Consider the following 25806-nt stretch of genomic DNA (forward strand, 5'->3'; position numbering starts at 1 on the left):
AACAGGCCTATAACGCGGATAAAATGCTTGTAAATTGTTTAACTACGTAGTTTGTCCAGCAGAGCATGTTCCATTGTTTGCTAATGGCGACCCATGTCACTATGGTGACACCAGCCGACCCTTTCACTTCAGTAATGAGGTCTCTTCAGACACGGTGTAAGATTCGCACACATTAGCTTCCATTCCACTGACAAGGTATGAAACATGGCTAGCTAGCTAATGTAGCAAACAAGTGGGCTATGATAAGCTCGTTGTGAGAGTAAAAGACGGGGACATTGTTTATTTACTTTATAGCATTGCGTCTCACCAGGTGACAACGTAGCGTTAAAACACCATTCAACAGACCGCACTGGTAACTAGTTAGCAACTTACCTTTAAGACACCACTTGACTGCTTGTCTGCTGCTGCCTGAACAAGACACCGGACGCGAGCAGCGCGATGCGCCAAAAGACAGTTGAACCCGATAATCAGTGATGTTGTCTACACTGGATGCGAGTGACAAATCTCCGACAGTAAACTGATGCCTCGTTCTGCTTTGTAACGGGCTCTTTGCCTTTTTGCCAGTGACACTTTTGATATATTTATTGATATAAGTTATTTTTTTATATAACATGACTAAATAAAAAGACAAAGTCATTAGTGAAGATTATGCAAAAGTATTTAGAATTTAATATAGAATAGAACATGCAATGCAAACTAGTTTGGTTACAGCTCAAATGTATCATTCTCATTCTATCATTCACCCTGGCTCCATTACATATCTTTGTCACACAAGTGTTTGATCACCACATTTGAGTGATCATTGCAAAAAATGTGTTTATATATATATTTGGCTTGCTACGGTAGTCGGTGTTACCGGTGTTACACGGTGTTCAGTCGCAACACCGGTTTCATCACTTGCCCACCGCGGCACCGCAAAAAATATATATATATATATATATTTTTAACGCAATTACGCAGAATCCGTTTTTTTTTCTGTTACCCGTTGACTAGCATTGTATGATCACGCTCGTATTAATGTGAATGCTTTTAAGACTAAAGAGACCACACTGTGTAAGTCCTGCCTATTACACACACACACACACACAAATAGAAAAGACGCGCGTCAGTATCGAGTTCTCTTTTGGGCTTGAAAAGGCTTGTCTCTTTTGAACCAAAAAATTAATACACAGAAATTATGCCAAAATGTCAGATTTGTCGAGTGTCCTCATAAGATCAGTCTTAAATGATTTAAATAAAGTCTTAAATGAATGTAGAGATTTGTGAGAAAATGGGACGAGTGTTAGATCGCGTCTCTGTCAGCAGCGGCTGGTCTTAAAGTGTTATTATGTTAATCAAAGAACGATAAGAGGGTAAATTACTCACTCAGACCCGGCCCCAGGAGGATTGTTATACCGGTAGCCTAATAATTATGAATGCACTCCGCTATCTTTAACACATCTCCGGCGAACGGCTTCTTCACGCAAAAGAAAAACTCTTCATGAAGCGCAGTGAAATTCAGCGACCTCCTGATGGATCGAGGTTGTTCGTTAACTTCATTTTTTACGTGCAATTCACACAAGCTCAAAGCGCATGCGAGACTGCTGCGAGTAGTCAAACTTTTATTAATGAAACAGAAGATCAGAGGGAATCATTTCTTTAATGCAGAGGTCTCAAACTCGCGGCCCGCGGGCCGGTGATATTTTGTGGCCCCCTACTTGACATTAAAGTTTAATGTTAGTGCGGCCCGTCGTTGCGTGTGCCGCGTTTAAAAAAAATAATAAAAAAATTGATCCCTTATGGGCTACCATAGATAGTCTCGTGACAGCTTACGGTGGGTTTGTTGTCAATAGTTGTCATAGACAACCGCGAAGTACAAACATACTGCGCCTGGAAAAAATGAGCGCGTCGCTTCAATTATGAGCGCGCTTGCCGCGCGCCTACATTTGAAATAACGAACTTGAGCGCGCAAAATATGTGAGCGCGATATGTGAACGGCCCCTTGGCGAGCTAACACCAATCAGGCCACGAGCTACTGGTAGCTCGCGAGCGACGTGTTGGAGAGAGACCCTGCTCTAAAACAATGTGAGAATAATCATTTTGAGCTTGTAATATGTGTCCAACAGGTTGATAAGAAGGTTTGCTTTGATTTGTGCAGTCAGTAATTTGAGACACTATACATGTGTAGAAAGAATTCAATAAGACGGGCAGACATGACTGCAAATATTTGTATTTCAAAAGCAATAATTGTTTTTCTAAGTATAATAAAAGGAAATGTGCCTTCCAAAAAAAAAAAAACTTCAATATCATTAATGTGTTGTATAAAGAAAATTAAAAGGACATAAGCAAATATAAATATCACAAATATGTGTTATCGACAAAAGAAAGTTTGTAAAATGAACTTCAACTGTCAGAAGGACAGCTCATGAAGAACCAATCATGTACAGAAAGGAATGTTCAAATTCAGAGGAACAGTTCAGAAGAAACGTTAATAATAAAGATTGAGAAGATTGGATCAGTTGTGCTCCTTTTTTGGAATACTTGATGCGGCCCAGCCTGACCCAGACTCTACCTCCAGCGGCCCCCAGTTAAGTTGAGTTTGAGACCCCTGCTTTAATGTATATATATATTTATTTATTTTTTACTGGTTGGCCGGTCACACGGCTTTCATAGTTTTCAGTTACGTGACTGGTGCTGTTCTGCCCGTGCAAACGCGCAGACGTTTTACGTTTGCCTTTAAATTAGCTATTTAAATGGCCCTGCCGGTGATACCGGTATTACCGGTGTTGTCACACGTCGATTAACCTGTGGGAAAATATCCTCACCGTCACATCCCTAATATATATTCTTTTTATGTGTACTGTATTCTATACAGTACCAGTCAAAAGTTTGGACACACTTTTTCAGTTTGGACTCCTATTTGTGTGGACAAACTTTTGACTGGTACTGTACTATAATATACACAAATACTATTGCTACTGTATTATAATAGATAATACACATAAATCATTTCAGCCGATATATCGATATCGGGCTTTTTTTACTCCCTAATATTGGTATCGGCCCCAAAAAAATCCATATCGGTCGGGCTCTAGTCGTGGTATATGTCATGGTCACGATATAGTTTAGCTGCTGGTATTGGTGAGCTACTTCACTGTAAAAAGTAATTTAATGCTTTGGAATACAGGAGAATATTGCAGAATGGCAGAATTTCCCACAAATGAAAAGTTGTTATCTAAAGAGGAATGATCAGATTATATTTTTCAACAAGACAATGCTCATGCCCAAATTGTAAAGACAACCAAGAAGTGGCTTAAGAACAAGTCCATCAGGCTCATGTTTTGGCCTGGTTAGAGTCCAGATTTGAACCCTATATAGTGAATATTAAACTCAAATGAACTGGGTGACATTTTTCAACTACTCGTGCACTGTTTGAAGCCATTAACATTGAGTGGAACAACACTGACTCCTCTTCCTATAAAAAGCTGTCTGCAAGTTGGGTTACTTTATCTACAGTATTTGTGTAAATCTTGCTAATTTCCTGACCAGTGATTTGTGATTAAAATGATTGAAACGATTGAAAATTTTTGGCTTGGCACTTTTTTGCCCAGGAGTGTATAGTTTACAGCATTTTTTTAGAGAGATTTTTTTCCTTGAAAAAATTTGCCATGGACTGTACCTGATATACCCCAATTAATCTATATCAAAATCAGATCAAATTGTGAAATTTGTGTCAATACCTTGCCCTAGTGTGGACCAATGTTTAAGTATCTTTTTTTTATTTTTTTTATCATTCTTGGTGTGATCAAGCCTATAGCCTTGTTAGAACCTAAGAACCTTTTAAAATATAAAAATATTAATCTTTATGTTTTTCACATCATTAACTTAGCAAGATGCTAATTAAATTACTTTTTTTTCCATTATTAGAAAGCATTTCTGATTGATTATTTTGCAGGCACAATATTGTTTCTAGCCTACTTTTTTTCCATTATTAGAAAGCATTTCTGATTGATTATTTTGCAGGCACAATATTGTTTCTAGCCTACTTTTTTTCCATTATTAGAAAGCATTTCTGATTGATTATTTTGCAGGCACAATATTGTTTCTAGCCTACCTTTGTTCTTATAAGTGGATGGGCCTGAATAGAGCAAATAGAGCAAAATCAGGCCACCTGAAGACCGTGCTCAACTCAGGCCAGCTTGTGGTTGCTCCGGAGAATTCTTTGCTAAAGGGAAAATCCAATGTGTGCTTTCTTATAAATAAGCACTAATGAAGTGTGAAATATTCCATTTTATCACCATTTCCACACTCGGGCATTTCATAAGCTGTATGAAGAACTGTCCCATACGCAGGATTGTCACCATCTGTTCCAGATTACATTGCTCTTAGAAGATGCTGTTTGACTTCGGTTTTAAATGGCAGCCTTTATCCTGTGCATCAAGTTCTATTCAAATAGTGACATTCTAAACCAGATATTTCAGTTTGGGCCTCAATGCTTGGGCTTAGGGGACACTGGAAAAGCAAACAACTCACCCAGCTGAGGACTGCTGCTTATTAGATACAACAAAAACACACACACACATGCATTGAATTCTGATGGCTAGTGCCACCAACATACACTCTGGAGACTCACACACACTGGTTAGTTTGCTTCCCTTGGCCTCAGACATGTTATGTGTTTCTACACTCGGCCCGTCACAACTATGTGTGTGTCAATGTGTCCATCTGAGCCACTGCCTCCTCTGAGAGTGCTGCCCTGCACAGAGCCGGCATTGTTCTAATAGTAACCCAACCCAAGGTCTCGCAGTGTTTGAGGGGGTTCTGGGTTGCCCGATGACTCTCCCATCCTCTGTCGTATTGAAGGGTGTGTTGAGAGACTCCCGAGGCAGCTGGCTATTTTGGGTTCCCTTTGCATTTCAAATAAACGAAATAAGAGGTATAGAACACACTAACAGAATACTTCACCAGCCTTGCGTCACTCACTTAGCCGCTGTTTCCTTCGATCAACACAAGAATGACCAATTGAGTTTGATTTTAAAGGAAGAGCTTGTTAAAGTATAGCAGGAAGGGAACAGATGCAAACATGGGAATAAGAGAGAAGAAAGAGACCCTGCTTTGGATTTTGGATTTATTTGGCAACAGGTTGAGCCAAAGGATTGGTTTACGGCCATGCCCTAGGAAGGCTGAGTTTCCAGGTGGCTCAGTCCTAACACCCCTTAGGCATACACACACACAAACAGCATGTGTGTCTCTAATCTCCAACTTACTGAAACATGAGTCTTGGGTAATGAGGGGGCTTTACACACACACACAGGCTGTGTGAGCTAGTAAGTGCCAGTTTTGGTAGGCTGCTGGAGGACTTATGTTTCCAGAGATCTCAGTGAAGGGCAGCATTCTGTCCCCCGTGTTACACATTCAGAGAGACAGAGAGGCACTGAGTGCAGTTTCTGCCCTGTTTGAATGGATTAAAAACATTTAGCTGTGAAACCTGAGTGAGAGAAAGGACTGATTGAAGTTCCCTGAGGGACACACCACTAATGGTGATCTAAAGAGGAGGAATTCAGGTGGTGTCAAAGTGTTAACATTGTAGCAAATGCACTCACTCACTTATTAATATGCACACAAATACACACTTTAAAATAGTTAGTAGTAGGTATGCCTGATATATTTAAATCATATTAATATAGCTTATATAGTATAATATAGTATATTATTTACTGGTTTGTATTTTTTTTATATTAATATACATATTTATAATTGTCTGCGTCCAATAAAAATGTATTTCAATTTGCATTGTATTATTTATATAAGTAATAAATATCATGTATTACTTATATAAATAAATTGTAATAGTTTATAATACAGTAAGAAATATTTGCCTATATTAATATGATTTAAATACTGTATATCAGGCATACCTACTACTGACTATTTTAAAGTGTGTATTTGTGTGCATATTAATAAGTGAGTGAGTGCATTTGCTACAATATTAACACTTTGACACCACCTGAATTCCTCCTCTTTAGATCACCATTAGTGGTGTGTCCCTCAGGGAACTTCAATCAGGTCATTTTGTTGTTAAGAGTTTACACAACACAAGGCAGCTTGATTTCAATCTTTGAATTAAATTGAAAAAGTAGATACAGATAAATACAATAGAATACAGATAAATAAAGAGAAAAGTTTTGGGGTAGGTCTAACACTAGTATTCAGAAATACCGAAACTGAATAAAGTAATCAAATGTAAAATAACTGTGGATAGTCTTTAAGTCCTGACTAAATTAAATACATAGGCTATTAATCCTGATTCCTTACAAATTAAAGCTGTCTTTTGTTGTTTTGACAAAAAAATAATGACACGTATGTCTGCTGTCACTTTAAGAGCTAGTGCATGGATCCATTACTGTTTTCATTATACTGTCACATGCGTTTTATGCTTATTTAAGACATAACCGACTGTATTTACGAGGAAACTCACCAAGACCGGAATTTTGACACAATTGTGCATGTTTTTTTCCTGTGAAAGCGATATAATCAGTGAAAATGAACTTTTGTTACTCGCAAGCTCTTTGTGAGGCGGCTTTACTCTGTATGCATGCAGAGAAAAACATCTCTCAGAGAGCGCGCGAGTATTGAATAGTTTAAAATCCCTTGAATGTTTAAACTGATGAGACGTGATAATGATAAACTTTAGTTACAATACAATGCGTTATTCGTTTGTGCAAGTGACTATTCTGTCATGTCACGACTCCTAAACGCGAGAGTGTAGTATCGCCGCCTCCAGCGCGCTTTACGCTTGCCTTGTGCAACCCGTTTTGAGAGCGAGAGAGATAGAGAGAAGGACGCAGCACCGCTGAACACTCACGCTGTTTGTGAAATTGCGTCTTGGAGAAAGTTTTAAAAGGATTGATTTGATTTTATACTCTGTGTGGATTCATTAATTTACTCATACAATCTACATGCTAAAATAAATCAATGTTTGCGGGAATTTCCTGCATTATAAGTTGGAGACCTGCGGCAATTATTGAAAATAATGCGCAATACCCGCAATCCCGTGCCGAAATTCGAGCCCTGCTTAATTATATACAGAATGGACAATGATGAACATACTTAGACAGTTTGTGAACCCTGTTTTGTTTTCAGACAGTTTAATATAACTTTCAAAAAAGTCTACTACAAACGGTACTGTCACTCATCAATAGCAGCTGTCACAGTTGCTAGCCGACAAGAACAGTCCTCCCTGGCTAGACCGTCCCATTTAACATCGCTCAGTATCACCTTTGCGGCCTTTAAAAGCGTGGCCTTTGAAGTATGAGTCCTTTGAAGGATGCAGCCTTTGAATTAGGACACAGCCAGACACTCTGTTCTCCACCTTCTTAAACACTGGTACAATCCACTGGGTTAAACCACTCACCGCTGGGAAGCTGTGTGTGTCATTCAACCACTGCACATGACACTAGTTATATGACAAGACAAAACAGCAATCACAAGCAGCAGGTGGACCTGCTAGTTGAGTAGGTGTGTGTGTGTGTGAATATAATCTCTACTGGTGTGTTCCTTTGACATACTGAGTTTAGAGCTAGCCCACTTCATTAGTTTATGAATCACTGAAATAGCAACGAGGAGTTAAGGTGATGGAAAGACTCTGATTTCCGTTCAATTCAGTTACTGACAGTAAACAGGTGTCTTGTAATCCTTTTTGTAGAATAAGTAGGGGTTAGGCCTACATGCCAGTTATGGTGTGCTCGCCATCTGCTAGTGTGAAAGTGTGTGTGAGTACTTTGAACGCTGTGACTGCAACAGGATCTTACCACAACTGTCTCACTTTTTACAGTGCGCATCTGTTCATCATAATGCTCTTGTGTCCTCTATTAAAATCTTTGATGACTACAAGGTCACATGGAGACTCAGGTTTGGTTTCTCAGTGGATGCCGACTTGCATGGCTGCTTTACTAGCTGTTAATATTTATATCATATACCAACTTTTACCCAAAGCATTAGGTACCTGCTTTTCAGAAAGGTAAGAGGGTTAGTTTAACAGAGAATGTCTGTAAGAGGTCTAGACAGGGTGAAATTAACATCTGCTTCTAGTTAAATATGGAGGGTTTTTTGCATGTGACCCCTGGGGCTGTGTTATAGAAACTTTCTATCTTAATTCTCCACTCAAAATATATTTTTCCATAATAATTGTATATAATAATTATATTTCCAAAGTGAAGTACTAGGGATGGGCATTTCGAGCAAAAATAATACTCGAAGATCGCTGGGTATTATTCTAAAATCGCACCCCTCCCCCACATGCACGCACGCATGTATAGGCCATACACCAGAGCATGTGAGCGAAGCGGAGCGGTGTGACACTTAAATATAACTTAAAAAACTTAAAATGTTGTGCTAGCTGACAGAACATGTGCAGCTAAAAAAGGACGGTGTAGTGCTGGACAGGACTTTGACTCCCTTATCACCTCTTTGTCTCTTTCTGACTGTGCTGCTGGTGTTTTGCCTATGTTCCGGCATGTTTACATTAGTATTCACCATCACTGCAGCTTCTCTTTGAACAGCTGTATCATCTAAATTTTACAGTCAGATGTAACAATTTCCATTTTTTTTAACAAATTAGAGAGCTATCATTTTGTAAACACTGTAGATTTTACTTGTGCTTGGCTAGTCAGAGTAAATGGTCGATTTAAATTAAAGAAGGTATGATGGACTGAAGTCCGCTCAGTATATCATTCTCTTGTGTACCTGTGTTTCAGTCTTTCAACTGATAAACACTCTTTTTATTTTATAATGGAAAATAAAACATATTGGAAATGACACATTATGCAGAGATTTAAAGTGAATGTGAATTGCTGTTTGCAACCCATTTTACTTCCATAATGTGATGTACTGTATTCCTAAGTGAAATAGGATATTCAACAGCACACAATAAAGAGCAGGACTTGAGTGTATCCGATGTGAATTGATTGGATCAAAAAGAAATCCTACCAATTCACAGTGAAGTCAGACCAAGTTCGCTAAAACGAAGCTATTTGGTTATTGCTTAAGTCAAGAGTCAGTGATATCAGTGGTCTGTACTTCTGTTCCTGAGCCTTATTTTCATCCAGGGTCAAATTAAAAATGGATTATACACAGACTAAGGTCTACAGTGACCTTTGAAAAGAGACTGAGTTATAACTCTTTCCTTGAGTGACTACATACGCAGGGCGTGAATTTCGTTTTGGAAAATGGGGGGGGAAATCCCCCCTTAGATGATTCTCATGGGGGGGATTTTTTTGTTTTGGGGGGGTATATGTAATAATTTTGTTTTTTCCAAACAAAATTATTACATTTATCTTGCCTAAATGTTTGCGCTCATTGCATTTTTACAATGGGGTAATATTGTTGTTAAGAATTTACACAATCTCAAGGAAGCTTGATTTAAATTGTTTAATTAAATTGAAAAAAGTAGCACAAATAAATACAATAGAATAAAGATACAAATAAAGACAATTAAAGAGAAAAGTTTTTCAATGGGTCTAACACTAGTATTCATATACAGAAACTGAATAAAGTAATCAAATGGAAAATAGCACTGGGTAGTATTTTAGTCCTGAATAAATTAAATACATAGGCTATTAATCCTGATTCCTTTAACTTAAAGCGATCTTTTGTTGTTTTAACAACAAAATTAATGACAGACACATATGGCTGCCGTCACTTTAAGAGCTAGTGCACGGATCCTGTGTTCATTATACTGGCATGCGTTTTATGCTTAGGCCTATTAAAGACAAAACCAATTATGTTTAGAGTATAGCCTACTCACAAAGACCGAAATTGACAATTTTGCGTTTCGAAGCAATATAATCCGCGAAAAAAATGTTACTTACTGGCCAGCTGTTTTTGAGGCGGATTTTCTATGAATGTGCGCATAGAGAAAATAATCTCTCAGCGAGCGCGCGAGCACTGATTAGTTTAAAATCGCTTGAATGTTTAAACTGGTAAGACTTAAAAAGCCTTCAGTCACGATGCACTGCTGGCCCGATTGTGCAAGTGAATATTCCGTCATATCCCGACCTTACAGTCCCGACTCCAAAACGCGAGTGTGTATTATCGCCGCAGCGCTTGATGCCTGCCTTGCACAACACATGAGAGAAGAGATAGAAGACGCGCGCGGCACCGCTGAACACTCACGCTGTTTGTGACATTGCGTCTGGAAGATAGTTGTTAAAAGAATGATTTGATTTTATTAACTATTGATTACGATTTGACTATGGATTACTATTGCGGGAATTTCCCGCATTATAAATGGGAGACCTGCGGGAATGATTAGAATTATGCGCAATACCCGCAATCCCGCGCCGAAATTCGAGCCCTGATACGTTTGAAGCAATTGTGTTAACACCCTTTTTGGCACTGTGTGTGTGTGTGTGTGTGTGTAACATTCCCAGTTGCTGTCAGAGCATTCTCTGATTTCAATGTGTGCACATGATTTTAGTCCTCAGGGATATATAAAGATTTGTTCTCAGAGGGATCAACACTGTCCTCACCATGGAAGAAATCTATCCTTCTGCCAGAGTCGACCAGTCACACACACAGACTAACTCCTTATCATACTCTGAAATATAGATCTGCCATGGCCCCTGTGATCAGAGAGAGAGTTTGAGAAAGACAGAGGATATGTTTCAAAACCTGGTGAGATGCTTGTCTAGGCTGTATTTGTGGGCATCATAGACATGTTCAGATTGACTAGTCACAAATATGATACATTGAGAAATTATATCTCACAAACATTCATGGGGGTGTTAAAAAAACAAGTGTTCAACAGAGACTAATTAACAACAGCAGGAGCTTGCCAGATTCAAGCAGAGGCAGTGAAAAGCGATGTGTGACGGAGTGAATGAGGTGTGTGTGAGATTTAGCTGACAGTAATGTGTTTGTGAGGGTGGGATGGGTAGTAGTTTGTGTGTGTGTGTCTGTGTGTGTTTACAGGGCCCCGGGGAGCAGTGTGTGTGTGTTTACAGGATGGTGGAGCAGTGTGTCTGTCACAAGTGCTTAGAAAAACATCTCTGTGTTAATCACAGTAATTACAGCAGATTGACCAGCTTTAAACAGCGGTGGCAGCAGTTATCACCTTAGCCATCTGTGGGAGACGAACCCTCACATATCCACTGAGCTGAACAATCACACAATTCACACACATCCATAAAAGCAACAAACACAGCACAAGGTGTTGAGTGGAGAGTGAATTGTGACACTAAATGGGTGTCCAACATAAACAACTAGACATCTGCTGTCATGTTTGCTCAGTCTCCTCAAATAAGTCCTGTGTATGCTCAGAATGGCATGTTGGGTTTAGTTTGTTTGTCTCTTGTGATTCTGTATGTGGTTGATTTCCTCTTTTAAATTATTGCTGACATGAAGTATTCATGATCTCACATGATAACCATGAGACTCATCTACTTACAAACATGCTCTGATTGGTCCATTACACATTCAGAGAAAGGTTGTATACTGACCGACAGGTGTGCACATGATTTAGGCGTTGTAACGGTGGCAACAGTAATTAGTTTGATTACTCGTTACTGAAAAAAATAACGCCGTTAGTAACGCCGTTTATTTATAACGACGTTATTCCCATCACTGCATTACAGTGATTGATTATGGCTGTGAGCTTGACTCGATTAGGGACCGCAGTGATCTCCTTCCAGTAAAGTGTAAATAAATATCACTTTCGCAATATTTGGCTGATGTAGTTGCTGATATTGATAGTACACCGTTAACCAAGGGTAGCAACTTCACAACAAATGTGAGAGGCTCACAAGAATGTGAAAATATAATCAGATCTAATCTAGACTAAAATCTAATCTAATCTAGACTTAAATCCAAAATATAATCAGAATTTATTTTTGCTTTTTTATTATTTTTGTTCTTTCATGTTGTCACTTTTATTTATATAGCACTTGACTTCATACAATATACAGTGGTCAACATTTGAAGTGGATCAAAACCTTTCATCAGTTATACATGGATTTTGAACAATACCGTTCTTGTTTTAGGGCAAATTTGATGAACTTTTTCGATCCACTTCAAATGTTGACTACTGTAGATTGTTTCATAGCAGCTTTACAGTGATTAAAAGGAAAATAATTCAATGATGCAAAAAAAATCAACTCTGCTGGAAAGCAGCTCTAAAAAGACAATAGTAAACAGTCATTATTCAGTTGAAATCATTTCAGTGTTGATTCAGTTTGGTTCTATAACTGTGTAAAGTTCATCAATTATGGAATGAGTTCAAATAATCTAAAGCAGCTCTGGAGAAAGAAGCTCTGGAGATGTCAGTGTTTTCAAGTCAATAATATTGCCAAATATTAAGTGTCACCAACAAGCCGAAAGTTGATAGTGGCAAGCAACCCAAAAAAATACATGATTCTGTTCTGTATTTGTCATTGTCAGATGTGGCCACTGTCAGCTGGGATTAGCCTGTCAGCATCTCAATCAAGGTTGTGTTAGCATTCTCTCTCAGTTAAAGCTGTAGTATATCAGCTGTCCATCTGTGGTGCTGCTAAAAATATATTATAGTGTGTTAGTGTGTGCGTGAGCTGGGAGTTTCTTTTTATTGCATCACCTGCAGCCATGCTCTCAAATCAGTGTTTTACTTTTGATTACATCAAGTGATGTTCTTTCAAATGGCCAGGTTTAAACAAAACCACTTTTCTGAACACCTAGCACAGGTGCACCATTACTGCATCCTGAGCACATCAGCTGTTGAGTTCAGGAGCTTTTTATTGCATCATAACACCCTCCTGAGTTAGGAATTTACTGTATGCTTTGTGCTGATCTATTTGTAATGTTTACTGTGGTATTAAAAGAGATAAAGTCACTGATGAGAGATGAGAGCCTTCCAAGACTGTAAGAAATGATGTTTTTGATTAAAATGATCTGACAAAATGGAATTACCTTTGATCAAATTAATTAATGAATCTGAGTTATAATATCATCACCACAATGAGAAATCACATGAAATCCAAACAGCAGTCGAATGAGGAAAGACAGCTGTCCATCACTGCATTCACGACTGCAGGTAAGCGCAGCTGAACCCCGAGTGAGCCGAGGTGATAACTTGTCTAATAGCAAAATGATTTTGAGACATGTGCTTCCTTTAAGTTTCGTTGAGGGAGACAGGTTTAAGAACAGAAAACGCAAAGTGCTGTTAGAAACTTCGCTTAACACACCGCTATGTATCTCTGCAACATCTGTCAGCGCAGCGCGTTTTCTCACTCAAGCGTGTGGATATTATTGTTTTTCTCAACATAAACGTGAAACAATATAAACACGATAATCATATGCTCACTCGAGTATATATGTACGTTCCAGTACGATAACTGGCGCAGTCTGCTTAATTAAGCGGGGTTTTTTTTTTATTCGCACTGCTTGAGCTTAAATGCTTTTGTTCTTTATATTTTTTGTTTACACATATTGTTTAATGTTTTCAACTAAAAGAAAACTTGACATATATTGAAGCTTGTTGTGTATATTGCCTAATCGTAAGCTTGTTCAGAAATGGTGACAAAAACCTAAAAAAAAACGTAACAAAATAAACTCTTTATCGTTAAACATCATTTAAATAAACAAATATTCGATTTTTATGAGCCCGAATATTCGAATGCAATATTTTTGAAAATGCCCATCCCTATCTTTAATATCTGATTATTTGTGAATTAGTGAATAACCCATTTTTGTTGTCTTCGTTGGGTCTGAGCTGGTTTATGTTGCTAATCTGTTGTGGTTGCAGCCAAAACTTGAGGATATGAGGCCGAATGCTTGTTGCTACTGCATTGTTTCAGCTGTGGCTTTGTAGCTGCCCTCTAAAGTACTTACATCATCTTTCTGTAAAGCCCCCTGTCCTCTTTTCTGCTCAGAGTGATCACAAATAGCCATTCCTAAGCCGTTACCACTAGGCTGAAGTCTCAGCCCAGCTGATTTGACAGTAAAACGGCCGTCAGGCAGAGAAGACGTGCAGGGCTGTCAGTTACAATGAAGGGAAGAGTTTAACACAGGCCTGGGGGGTGCTGAAGGAAGGCCCCATAACCCCAGACCTCATCTCTAGCTTGACAGGAGTATGTGGGGCTATTTCGGGTTAGAAGGGATGTAGAAGTGGCAAGATGCCTGAAGCCCAGCTTAACAGCATGACTGGCATTTGCCAGAAGGATTGGCTAACGGCACATACCACCCAGGGAGGCCCTGTAAGTATCCATAAGTACTTACAAATGACAGCACATAAACTTGTTTAGAGAGACAGAATTCAAAGCACACTAAAGTCGCTTAGAGTAACTGGTGGTGTTTTTGTGTGTGTGTGTGTGTTTTGTAGGAATGTGCAGAATTTCATAGCTTAAAAATTGGTTTGTCTAGATAAAAGCACTTTTTTAAGAATGGTAAACAGTGTATTTTTCTAATTATACCTCATACAGATAACTCACTTGTTATGCTTTGAATTGAGATGTTTTGGGCTTTTGTACAGAAGGTCACTAGTAAGGCTTTTGAATTTGAACTGTAAATTTGTTAGAGATAAACCGTACTTTCACACTAAGTATTTTGGTGCAGACCTGGGTTCAACTGACCACAAAGTTTAGGTGTCTTCTGACCTCTAAGGCATTGGATTCAATCCATAAGAAAGTGGAACAGTTGCTGTGAACACAATCTGGAAGTAACTGCTGCTAAGTAGGCAGAATATAGTGTGAAAGCAGAGGTAGGAGTGTATTAAACTGGTTTGGACATCCAGTTCAAGATTTAATAAAATGATTTAGGAAAAAGTCTGATTGGATTTGTGTTTACATAATTGCCATATCATTATTACATTTACATTCATTCATTGAGCAGATGCTTTTATCCAAAGCAATTGAGGAATACAACAAGTGATTCATCTTAAAGAGGTAATAAACACAAGAGTTAGTAATAAAAAAAATTTAAGCAGGCTTCGGTTAAGTGCTCACGGAAGAGATGAGTTTTCAGCTGCTTCTTGAAAATTGTCATGGATTCAGCTGTCAGGATAGGGTTGGAAAGATCATTCCATCAGCAAGGAACAGCGAACGAAAACATTAAATAGGATTAATATGTTTGATTTGAGTGAACAGTGTGGCCTCACACCAGACAGACATGTTTAATAGCAGCGATACCATGCAGACATGGTAGTGCTGGGCAATGTGATAATATTGTATATCGAGCCCCAATGTCGATGTCTCCAGTAGGGGTGTAAATCATCACTGGTCTATCATGTCTGAACACAGCAGACGACAGGACCATTTAGAACAAACACTAGTAAATACTAAAAGCGCATGAAACTGCCAACTGTTCTTAAGTTACAATAACGCTCACACACACTCACACTCGACTGCGCACACACACATGCTTACAGCCTCGCACACACAGACTCGAGCTCACACGCTGTAAATTTTAATTTAGCATTTTTATTTTTATTACTCGTTTTTCTGTTTCGCCTCCCTCTGCCATTTTACGCTAGCACGAGAAGCGCATATGTGACGAACGATGTCAGAGAAACGTCAGTAGGCTATAATCGATTATGGTCTATTACTGCATCGATGCAGAATCGCGATGCGATGTCTTGTAGATGCAACGATTAATTTCAACACCCCTAGTCACCTGCCAGATTGCAACCTGTGTCTCTGTATTCGACTATGCTGTGGTAACAGTCCATTTTAAGTCCCTTTAAGACAAGTCATTTCACTCGGCTGCCATCTTTGAATAACCTCTCAGTCATGCAAGTACAGCTCCGATTTCTTTAAATTGGAAAACATCAAATTCTCCAAAACTGTTCGCCAAGCTTACAATTAAATTTCATATTTGAAATCACCTATGAAATATGTCAACTGTCTCAGAAATTTTGTTTCTAAATGCTCAAATCATGAAAAATCCAATCATGCTTCTTTTTGGGCTGGACCAATTTAATGCGCATACACAGTCCTAAGTGCGCGTCACATAACACTGACTGTTTCTATAGGAACAGGAGCTTCTAACGGGAGCTGCAGTGACGCAATGACTTTACCAATCAGTGATTGGCTCTTTTATTTATTTATTCCGCCATATTTAGCGTTGCACTTTCTCCTATTCATAGTAATACGAGTGCACCGTCTTTCTATATATAAAGTCTTTGGTGGTAAGAGATGCATTCCCTGCCAAACATTTATCCTTATTTTTGTAATTTTGTCAAATTTTTTTTTTTGCTTACACATCTTGATTTGGTGGGGGGTTTTTCCATTCCTAAGATAACATTGCAAGTTAAATGTTTTTTATGCTATTCAATTTGTTCAGCAAATAAAAAAAAAAAAAATTTAACTGCATCATTATATTCTGAATAGGTAGTGATTTCTCCCATTGTTTTCCCCCTTTTCAACATGTTGTGTATGAGATCTTCTGGCTCTGTCTGTGGTTTTTAGCAGCTGAATATAGCTGTTTTCTTTTAGAGTGGACTTGGGATAATGAGCTGTGTTTTGCTGTCCGTAGAGACCTCACCCAAGCTCACTGCTCCAGAAGCCTTGTAGACCTTAATCCTGCTCAAACTCACACACATACATAAACATTGTGTGATCAGATGAGAACTTTGCAAAGTCTGCCTCCCGGTCTGTTCTACCATCTTAATAAACATCCTCCTCCACAGCTGCCATTTGGAATAAAAATCACCTCTCTTCACTCTTTTTTGGCGAGGCTAGAAAAAGCTGCATTTATTTGTTTCCAGGGATCAAGGAGACTTGACAAATTAACTCCCCAGGGAGGAGAAACACACTTCTCCTCCGCTCCCTGCCCGGCCCTGGAGTCTTCATTACGGGAAGAATAAGCAGTGTTTTCACCCTCTGTCTTGTTTTTTTTAGGCATGTTAGTACATTGAGAGAGTCGCTCCAGGGAGGAACAGCAGAGCTCTCTGTGGTTCAGCCTTTTAGAAGAGCTTTGGATATTTTCCATCAAGTCTCTAGGCCACAGTGCAGGAAAGAGAGCAAGAGATGGGCACCCACGCTTTTGTGTCTAGTAAAGAGAGCATGTCCGTCCTTACATGACATATCAGTCGTTGACTGACTACTGGAACTATATAATCTGAAGGAAACTCTTTTATAAAAACCCTCATTCTGACACAAACAAGTGCGAAAGGCTTTTCTTTGAGTGCTGTTAGCCCTCTCCGCCTTAAATCCAGTTTTTCAGGCAGGATAAAGGGTGACTTATTGCACCCACTGGACAGCTTGTTTCTGAGCTGGGAGGCTGAACTGCCCTTGTTTGTTAAAGTGTGCTTAGAGTGCCAGAGCCAGAGGGTATTGTGAGCTTTCCCCGGTCAAATGAGGTAGCCTATGGCCACGTACACACTGTAAAGTTTCAGGAGTGACAACCGCATTTAAATGCGTTAGTAGGGTTGGGTATCGCTGAATACCATGAACAAAAATCAGCAGCCAAAAGAACAACTAACTAATAAACTACAATTAGAGTTGTTCCGATTCCGATACTAGTATCGGAAATGCCGCCGATACCAATAAAAATTCTGGCATCGGTATCGGCGAGTACTTCTATCCGCGTACCAATCCGATACCATTTTCTTTAACAATAACTAGTTATGCACGCTAGCTTTGCGTAACGCTGCAAATCGGAGCTCAATTCTTCTTCGCTGCTCTAAACAGTGGTTGCTTGTGGCAACACTGGAAGTCGTGCTGTTGCCACACAAGCAACCACTGTTTAGAGCAGCGAAGAAGAAAACGCGCGCGCGCCCTGCAGTATGTCCGCAGTTTGGCTGTTTTTCAGACTGGACAACCAGCCAGTAAAACGGCGACATGTCTCATATGCCATACTGCAATTTCGAGGGGTGGAACAAGTATTAGCAACTTCAAGTAACACCGAGTAACCCCGCAGAACACGATTACACAAAGGCAAGGGCAGAGAAGGATGAGCCGCGCGCCAGAATCAACAATCTCTGAAAGTTTCCATTCAAACGAAGAGAAATGTTTTCAAAAGACAGCCAACGAGTGATAAATATAACCGACAACATGTAAGTTATTAAGTTTATTATTCTGGATGACCAGCCGATGTCAAAACTGAAATGCCGTTTATTTAACAAAACTGTTTATGGACCTTAAATTATAAAGAGATAATTTTCTTATATTATTCATATTATCATTTTTTTAGATTCCTAGATTTATTTGTTGCACTTTTTTTATACAGTTATATATTGTAAATCTAAAATACATTTTTCCAGTTTACAGTATTAGATGTGTGGCTGCATTTTAAGTTCTTTTTCACTTAAGAAAGATAAATAATATATTGCTGTGAAATGTATGTCAGATAATAAAAATACTCTAGTTCACTCTATGTATTTGTTCATGTTTAATTAAGGGATAAGTCTGAAGCACACCATAAAATAATTCTATCAATTCATACAGTGCTAGTATGAATTGCAGCTGTGTAGATACTGTACACACCCAGGTATCAGATCAGTACTCGGTATCGGCCGATACCCTGAGTCCAGGTATCGGAATCGGTATCGGGAAGGAAAAAAGGGTATCGGAACATCTCTAACTACAATAATATAAATTTCAAACATTATTAAAGATAATGCGCATACAGTCAATAATACAATAAGAGCAAATTAGCAATTGAACAAAGTTAAAACATTTTTAAATCAAATGTAAAATAACACATGGTTTTCTTTTTATAAATAAAATATAGATTAATCCTTATTAATGTTACAAACGTTTTTTCAGTCAATGGGTGATTTTTTTATTTTTATTTTGTTCTTTGATTAACAGTAATGACATAGATGGCAGCAGGTTTATTAGGCTGCTGTCACTTTAAGAGCTAATGCGCAGATCCAATATACTGTTACACATGCGTTTTCTTCCTCAGTCGGTTATGTCTTAAGTGAACGTAAACAATTGAGTTTACGAGGATGTTTTGACAAAATTGTGCATTTGTCTATTCAAGTGCAAGAAGACGGCTATTAGAGGCGGCTTTCTGTGCGCTCTCTGGATGTGCACAGTGCGTTCGTGCCGACTTAAAGGGGTCATATAATGCCATTTTTGTACAAGTTAATATGAATGTTTAGGGTCTAAATGAAAACTTTGTAATGTACTTTTATTAAAAATTCTCATTAGTATTTTAAGGCGAGACACGGCAGGCAAAAACATCGTTTTTTTTTTTCACTGGTCAATTTTGAGATTTTGGGCAATTTGTCTTCTTTCAGACTTGTGGTGAAAAAAATTCCAAAATACACATTTAGGTCTTTATTTTACTACACTTTGTCTGTTTGCGTCTGTAGATTTCTCCTAAATTCAACAAAAAGTTGTCGTTCTAAATCAACATGCTGCTCCGCGATCGCGATCTGCACCCTGTCATCACATACACCGTTGGAAAGCTCTCTCTCTCTTGCACATTGTTGTCGGATCCAAATATGGTAATTTCCTTTTTATCAGCCACCAATCGTGAAAGTACAATGGGCATTTAACTCTAAAACCGAAATCTCATTGGCTGATGTCAATTTCTGATGTTCAATTTTTTCCAATTCGTTCAGATGCATCACGTGACGTGCTCTGACATTTAGATGTGTGTTTTTGACACTTTTTCTGTTCAGTTGAAGGCCATAAATGCTGTGTTATAAGTTGTGATTTAGGTGGTTTGTATTGTTGTTGCTAATGATTTGATAAGATATTGTGTCTGTAAATAGTTGTTTCCACTAAAAAAAGTATGCATTTTTACATTACAAATCTTTAAATGCTGTTTTCTCAAAATGAGTTTTTTGTCATTCTCCAGTAGAAACATCTGAGCCTGTGTAGCACCTATGTACACCAAACTTTCCAGTTATACACTTAGCAGTATTCTGAAGATATTTTCAGAGGGATTTGTTTATAAATCATTCCTGGCCTGATTTATGTGACATTTTAATTAAAAAAAATATGGCGAGAATTGATTTTTTAAGGCTATGGACAGTATATTTTGATTTCCTAGGTAATGAAAGCATATATCCTGAAATCCCTCTGAAATTATTTTTTCATCTTGTGTGTAAACAAAATAAAAAAATAATTTTGCACCTGGCTTTATCATATGTTCAGATCTATCTACCGAAAATATATGCAAAATTATGCATATTTAATGAGATAATGCCTAACTTGCGTAATTAAACATACAAATTTCAAAAACTTGTAATACATTTTTTTCATATACTTGTGTAAATAATCAACTGAGAAAGTTTCATGGTGATATCTATTATTTAAAATTTTTACCCTATTCACCTGTAGTGTCTCGCCTTCAGAAAACACCAATTTTACCTGGTCAAAAACAGCTCTGTTTTCAGCACGCCGTTTCAGTGCATATGCCTTTAAATGATAATGAGCTTTTCTCACTCCCCGGGCGTTTTGACACAACACACGTGGAGTGTTGCCTTGACAACAGTTGAGGGTATATTTTGGAGAAAGAATGGCAGCGGGAGTCTCTGAGGACACATCTGTGCAACCGTATCAGTTTGAACCGGAGTCGGACCCGGAACAAGATGACGGCCGCAAAGAAGTTCGACAATTAAGGCTCGAACAGGACGTTTCTGAATGGTTGGTTAACGTAATGCCACTTTGATCTATTTTTGTATGCACTGGCAGGGTAGAGTAGTGAGATACGAACGTTATGTGTTTACTGATGTTTACGTTAGTTCATTGACTGATTGACATTACAACTAATAGTCATGAAAAACTTTTTTCCGCGATTTGCAAAGATTAATATAAAGGTTAATAAAACTTTACACTTACTTCTGGAGGTGCAGAGGGAACATAAATAGTTGACACCGATTCTTTTTTCAGGAGCAGCTTCTTAGCAAAACCAGCTTTATATTGACCCTCGTTTATAAAGCAGTCTGCTGAGAAATGATTCACGCAAACATGAAAGCATTGACGTTGCTCGTGGGGAATATTCTCTTCGAAAACAAAACTCAGCCACTGCGTCTTCAGCGGTTCGGATTTAGGAACATCAAAATGACTGCTGTGTTCGTTATTACACCCAAGAACAGAACACCACAATCGCTTAGACGCCATTCTGCTCCAGCGTATCAACAACGACGGACTATGATGACAGCTCGCTCAGGGCGGGTCTGTGTTGAAACGCTGCTGTCAATCAACAATCGTGGGAGGGGCTTTCGTTTTATTGACGTCACAAAAACGAACGGCTCAATTTGAGGCAGGGGAAAACATATAAGGAGATTAAAACAAAAACACTGGATGGATTTTTACAGGGTCCGAAATTAACACCCACCAAGCGCCAAATGCGGGTAGATTTTCCGTTTGGCGAGTAAATCTCAAAAGGCTATCCGCCCCACTGGCGGGTGAATGTTCATACCAAAATAGTAATGTAATAAATAATATCCTCCTGAGACCCAGAAAAAAAAAGTTTTTTGAATTTAGTTTTTTTCCATGTCATCACACTGTTTAGAGCACAATAAACAAATGGTAAAAAAACATATATATAAAATAATATTTTATTCATACGTTATGCTATGTCCTCTGTAGTGGACGCCAGGACTAAGTTGTTTAAAAAATAAAATGACATGAAATTATATGTATAGGCAAAAACAATGGGATTTTTTTTCAATCACCAATACATTTTGGGGTTTCAGGATTTTTTCAACCAAAATTTGTATAAAGATTATTCTCAACTATGTTATGAAAGAAATAATGGAATGAATTGATACACCATTTTACTTTTTGCAATATGTGGGTAAAATGGCCATAAGTTAATATTCCCATTCAATGCAATGTATCGATACACTGTATCTAATTTGCACATTAATGTGTTCTTGGAGCAACATTTAGGCTAATGAAAAAATAAGGGTAATAATTGGAGTAATAATTGGCAACATTTTAATAATAATATATAATATTTCATAGGAATATTGATGTATAATTTTATTTCCATATTCACTTGTTGTGTCTCCCAGAATGCCTGATAAACATGATTTTAGTCCTGATGTCCTCTACAGTGGACACGTTTGAAATCAATGCCCTGTTCTGTAACAGAAAGTATTTTTTTTATTTGAAACCCCTTAACATTTTCCTGAGATGTTGTTTTATGAAATACAATTTGAAAAGTAGTACAATTTAAATTACAATTACAATATATTATCATATTTCCATAAGAATGCTACATTTGATCACTAAATTAATGTCAGACATTTTTAAAGACCAAGGAGAAGTTGTTTTCATGGTGAAACCTCCAAACATTTGGTATCTCTGAAAAGTCCTGAATGCGCTCTTTACAGGACACCCAGGTTGTGTCATGTGACATGTATGATGTCAGAGAAATTCACTAAAATATAATGTCCACTACAGTGGACAAAAATCTATTCTTGGGTCCCAGGAGGATATATATAAATTAATGTATATGTGACACAAAAAGGCTGTTTATTATTTTGGCCGGTAAAAAATATGCTTGGCTGGTGGATTATTCTGGGCGCAAGCTCCGGATGTGTGCACACACAAAACTTCTCTCACAGCGAGTACCGAATTAAGCTCTCTTTTGCGTCTTCTTGCACTTAAAGGTTTACATTGGCATGGCTTAAAAACATGTGCAGTCAATAAACATTCACGACGATGCAGAACTGGCACGATCGGGACAGTGACAGGTCCGTCAACTCTTAGCCATCAGGCAGTTCTTATTGTCGAGCCCTGCATTTAGATTCAGCACGTCAATTCTGTGTCAGTTTATGAGTATGCCCCTCTCTGTGTTCATTTATGCGTGTTTGTTAGAATGCGACAGGGGGCGCTCTCAGCCATGCAATGGTACGTAAAGCTTAGCAGGAAATAAATTATATCTGCGCTAAACATATTTTTTTACCTCTAACTGGTTCACAGGCTAGTGGAATTGTACAATTTACTAGCCATTGGCTAATTAAAGACATTTTTGTCACCTAGCATGAAATTTAGTCGCATGTGCATGTGATTCACTCGCATTGTAGAGGGTTGCATTGAAATGATCGGGTTTTGTGTGTGCATTTCGTTTGTTCTTTTGCATGCATGCTAGGGCTGTCAATCTTCCTCTATAATACTATTCGAATTCCATTCCTTATTTTATTTAATATTCGAATAATATTCGAATATTAAATGCTCAAATTCATCCTATTATTAATATTTACGACATACCTCAGGCTTATGGATCGCCAATGCCACTATAGCATGTGGTTGTTGTTACACGTTCTGTCCACTAGAGGGATATCTAACATTACAATAAACATTTTATTCGTGCTGAATATGGTTGAAGCGCTACCGATGGTTTTCGGCTAATATCTCGGCTAAAACACCACCAACAATTCTGAAACTTATATCGTTCTTTTCAGTTCCACTAGACGGTTCTAACGAGTTTGGTGCTCGCCGAATCCGTTGAGTTTTCACCAAGATATTTGCGCTTCACGGGCGCTTTTTTACGTTGTTAAACATGTACCATTTTTGACAGTATTGTTATGATGATACAGCGTGGATAACGTGCACAATTGTGTTACGATTCAAAAACGTTATTGTTCATCAGACGAAACAAAAGCATTTCATTTTCACATGTGTAAGTCAAGGTGGCGAGAAAGGCAAGATTCCATATAAAAAAAAATAATGAATGGGAATAGGAGCAGGCTTCACTCAATGATTAAACTTAAACTTTAAGAATGCTGGCCTGATGATTAGAATATATAGCCTAACGTTAAACAGGAAAGAGGCCGCACTATGCATAAATTGTTTTATTTGCACAAACGCGTTTCGGCGCGTGCCTTCTTGAAACGCGTTTGTGCAAATAAAAAAATGTATGCATAGTGCGGCCTCTTTCCTGTTTATATATATAAAAAAATTAAAATATACATAAAAAAAACAATATTCGAATAGTAACTTCAGCATTCGAATAGTATTGATTTTTTTAATATTCGAATTATATTCGAATTTCGGAATTCGTTCCAACAGCCCTAATGCATGCATATGGATGCATACATATGAGTGTTTGTGCATACGTGTGTCTTGCATTCCCACCATGTCAGATGGCAGATGTTTGACACAAACCCATTCCTCAGGGGCACCTTGTACTCCCAGATTATTGATCTTCATCTGGCAGAGTGCTGCAGGCCAGGCTGACCCTTAATGTCTGCAGCAGCATCACACACACACTACCTCTCAGCTGCTCACCCGGGACCTTATGCTCTGAGCTGGGTCCCATGAGCTATTGCATTGGGAGGCCCCCAGGCCCTTGAGAGAGGGTTCAGCATTCCATGGGGGTTCTGTTCCAGAAGGATTCCAAAGCCTATGGGATTCAGGCTCAATCAGCATCCCTTGCTGCGGGCGATGGAGAGGCCAGGCTGGGTGTGAAGAGATGGAAAAGACATAGGGCTGTGGTTCCCTCTGAGGCTGACAGAGAGTTAATCAGAGTTATGCATGCACTGTGATCCCCAAGAGCTATTGGTCCCAGAGGATACATCAACCCTTGGTTGACAGTCACTCTCTCTTCCTTTCTCTTTCTTTCTCAATCATGGAGTGCACTTATGTACAATAAAACACTAATATCAGCTCATTGTAAAAGCAGTTTTGGGTGTGCCGGTCAGGTTTTACTTAGTTTATGTCCTTTCCCTAATAAAAGACATTAAGGCATTCACACGACCTTACCGACCAATGGCAACAGACACGTTCGGCTAGTTTTGTCGGATCGGTGTGTTACCCCTGTTGGCATCTGTTAGCATTGCTCGGTACTTGTTTTCGCTGACTGAACATGTTGAATTGCCGTCAGGATTCCCAGAATTGGAATGTCTGAGAAGTGACGTACTGTAATCTAGTGACTGTTGCCGTTGGTTGGTGTCTGTCGGTGCAGTGTGAATTAGCATTTAGGCTCTTGTCCCTCATGATGGTTGTATAGCCTATGTTATGTTATGATTTTGCTCTCTGAATTTGATTATGAGTAGGCACATCTTTGATCTGGCAGAGCAAATTTACATATTAATTTTGCTCTTTTGAAATCAATGCTGAACGCAACAAAGACCTGCCTCTGAAAGTAAATTGAAACAATTTTCTGTGGCATAAGTCTTCCTGTTTTATGAATTTATTTTCCATATAGTTCAAATCTGATTTTGTTAAATCAAATGATAGACCTTAACCTCCAAAATATGTTTGCATGTGTGGTTTCTCTGGTCTTTTCAGTTCCAGATTTTAGCATTGATACAAAGTCTACTTCTCTTGTCTCTTCAGTTCCAGATTTTAGCATTGACACGCTCTCCACCAATGCCAGCCAGGAGCTGCGTGGCCTGGCCATTCCCAAGGTGTCAGGCCTAGAGCGCAGTCAAGAGAAGAGCCAGGAGACTTCCCGCGAACTCTCCTCGGCCACCCCCTCACTGGTGCCCACTTCCCATTCCAAACCTCCCCTCCCCACCCCTCTTCATCTCCAGCCACCCCCCTCCAACCGGGGGTTACCCTTGCCCCCAAGTCCAGCTCAAACCCAGCACCCTTGCCCAGAGCGCCCAGTTAGAACGCTCACGCCAGCTACTGCTCTGCCTCCAACCCAGAGCCACAAGCCCACTCAGGCACCCCCGCTCCAGCCTCGGGACCCATCTGAACCTCCATCTAACCCAAGGCCACCTCGAACCCCAGGCATCTACCACCACCCCCCATCACCAGTGCTACCAGCCCAGCAGAACCCCACCATACCTGTGCAGCACAGACCACCCTCACGGTGTCACCCGCGCCCGATTTCAGCCTACAGTGGCAGCCTTACCCTTAACGGCCTGAGGTGAGTGGGCAACAAATGAGTGTAATGGAGTTAAATATTAGCAAGAAGTTTCTATTATACTCCAGATGTGCT

General features: G+C 39.0%; 1 protein-coding gene across 6 annotated transcripts in view; it reads left to right on the forward strand.

Moving 5' to 3' along the window:
• auts2a (activator of transcription and developmental regulator AUTS2 a) overlaps positions 1-25806 on the forward strand; it is a 393745-nt gene that overhangs the window by 353539 nt on the left and 14400 nt on the right. For all 6 annotated transcript variants that reach the window (XM_056247641.1, XM_056247645.1, XM_056247642.1 and 3 more), the window contains one exon: positions 25197-25734. In XM_056247641.1, coding sequence (XP_056103616.1) covers positions 25197-25734 — 538 coding nt within the window. The remainder of the gene's footprint in view (positions 1-25196; positions 25735-25806) is intronic.

Source organism: Rhinichthys klamathensis, unplaced genomic scaffold, assembly GCF_029890125.1.
Source record: "Rhinichthys klamathensis goyatoka isolate OS25496 unplaced genomic scaffold, OSU_Roscu_1.1 h1tg000050l_1, whole genome shotgun sequence".
Taxonomy (NCBI): Eukaryota; Metazoa; Chordata; class Actinopteri; order Cypriniformes; family Leuciscidae; genus Rhinichthys; species Rhinichthys klamathensis.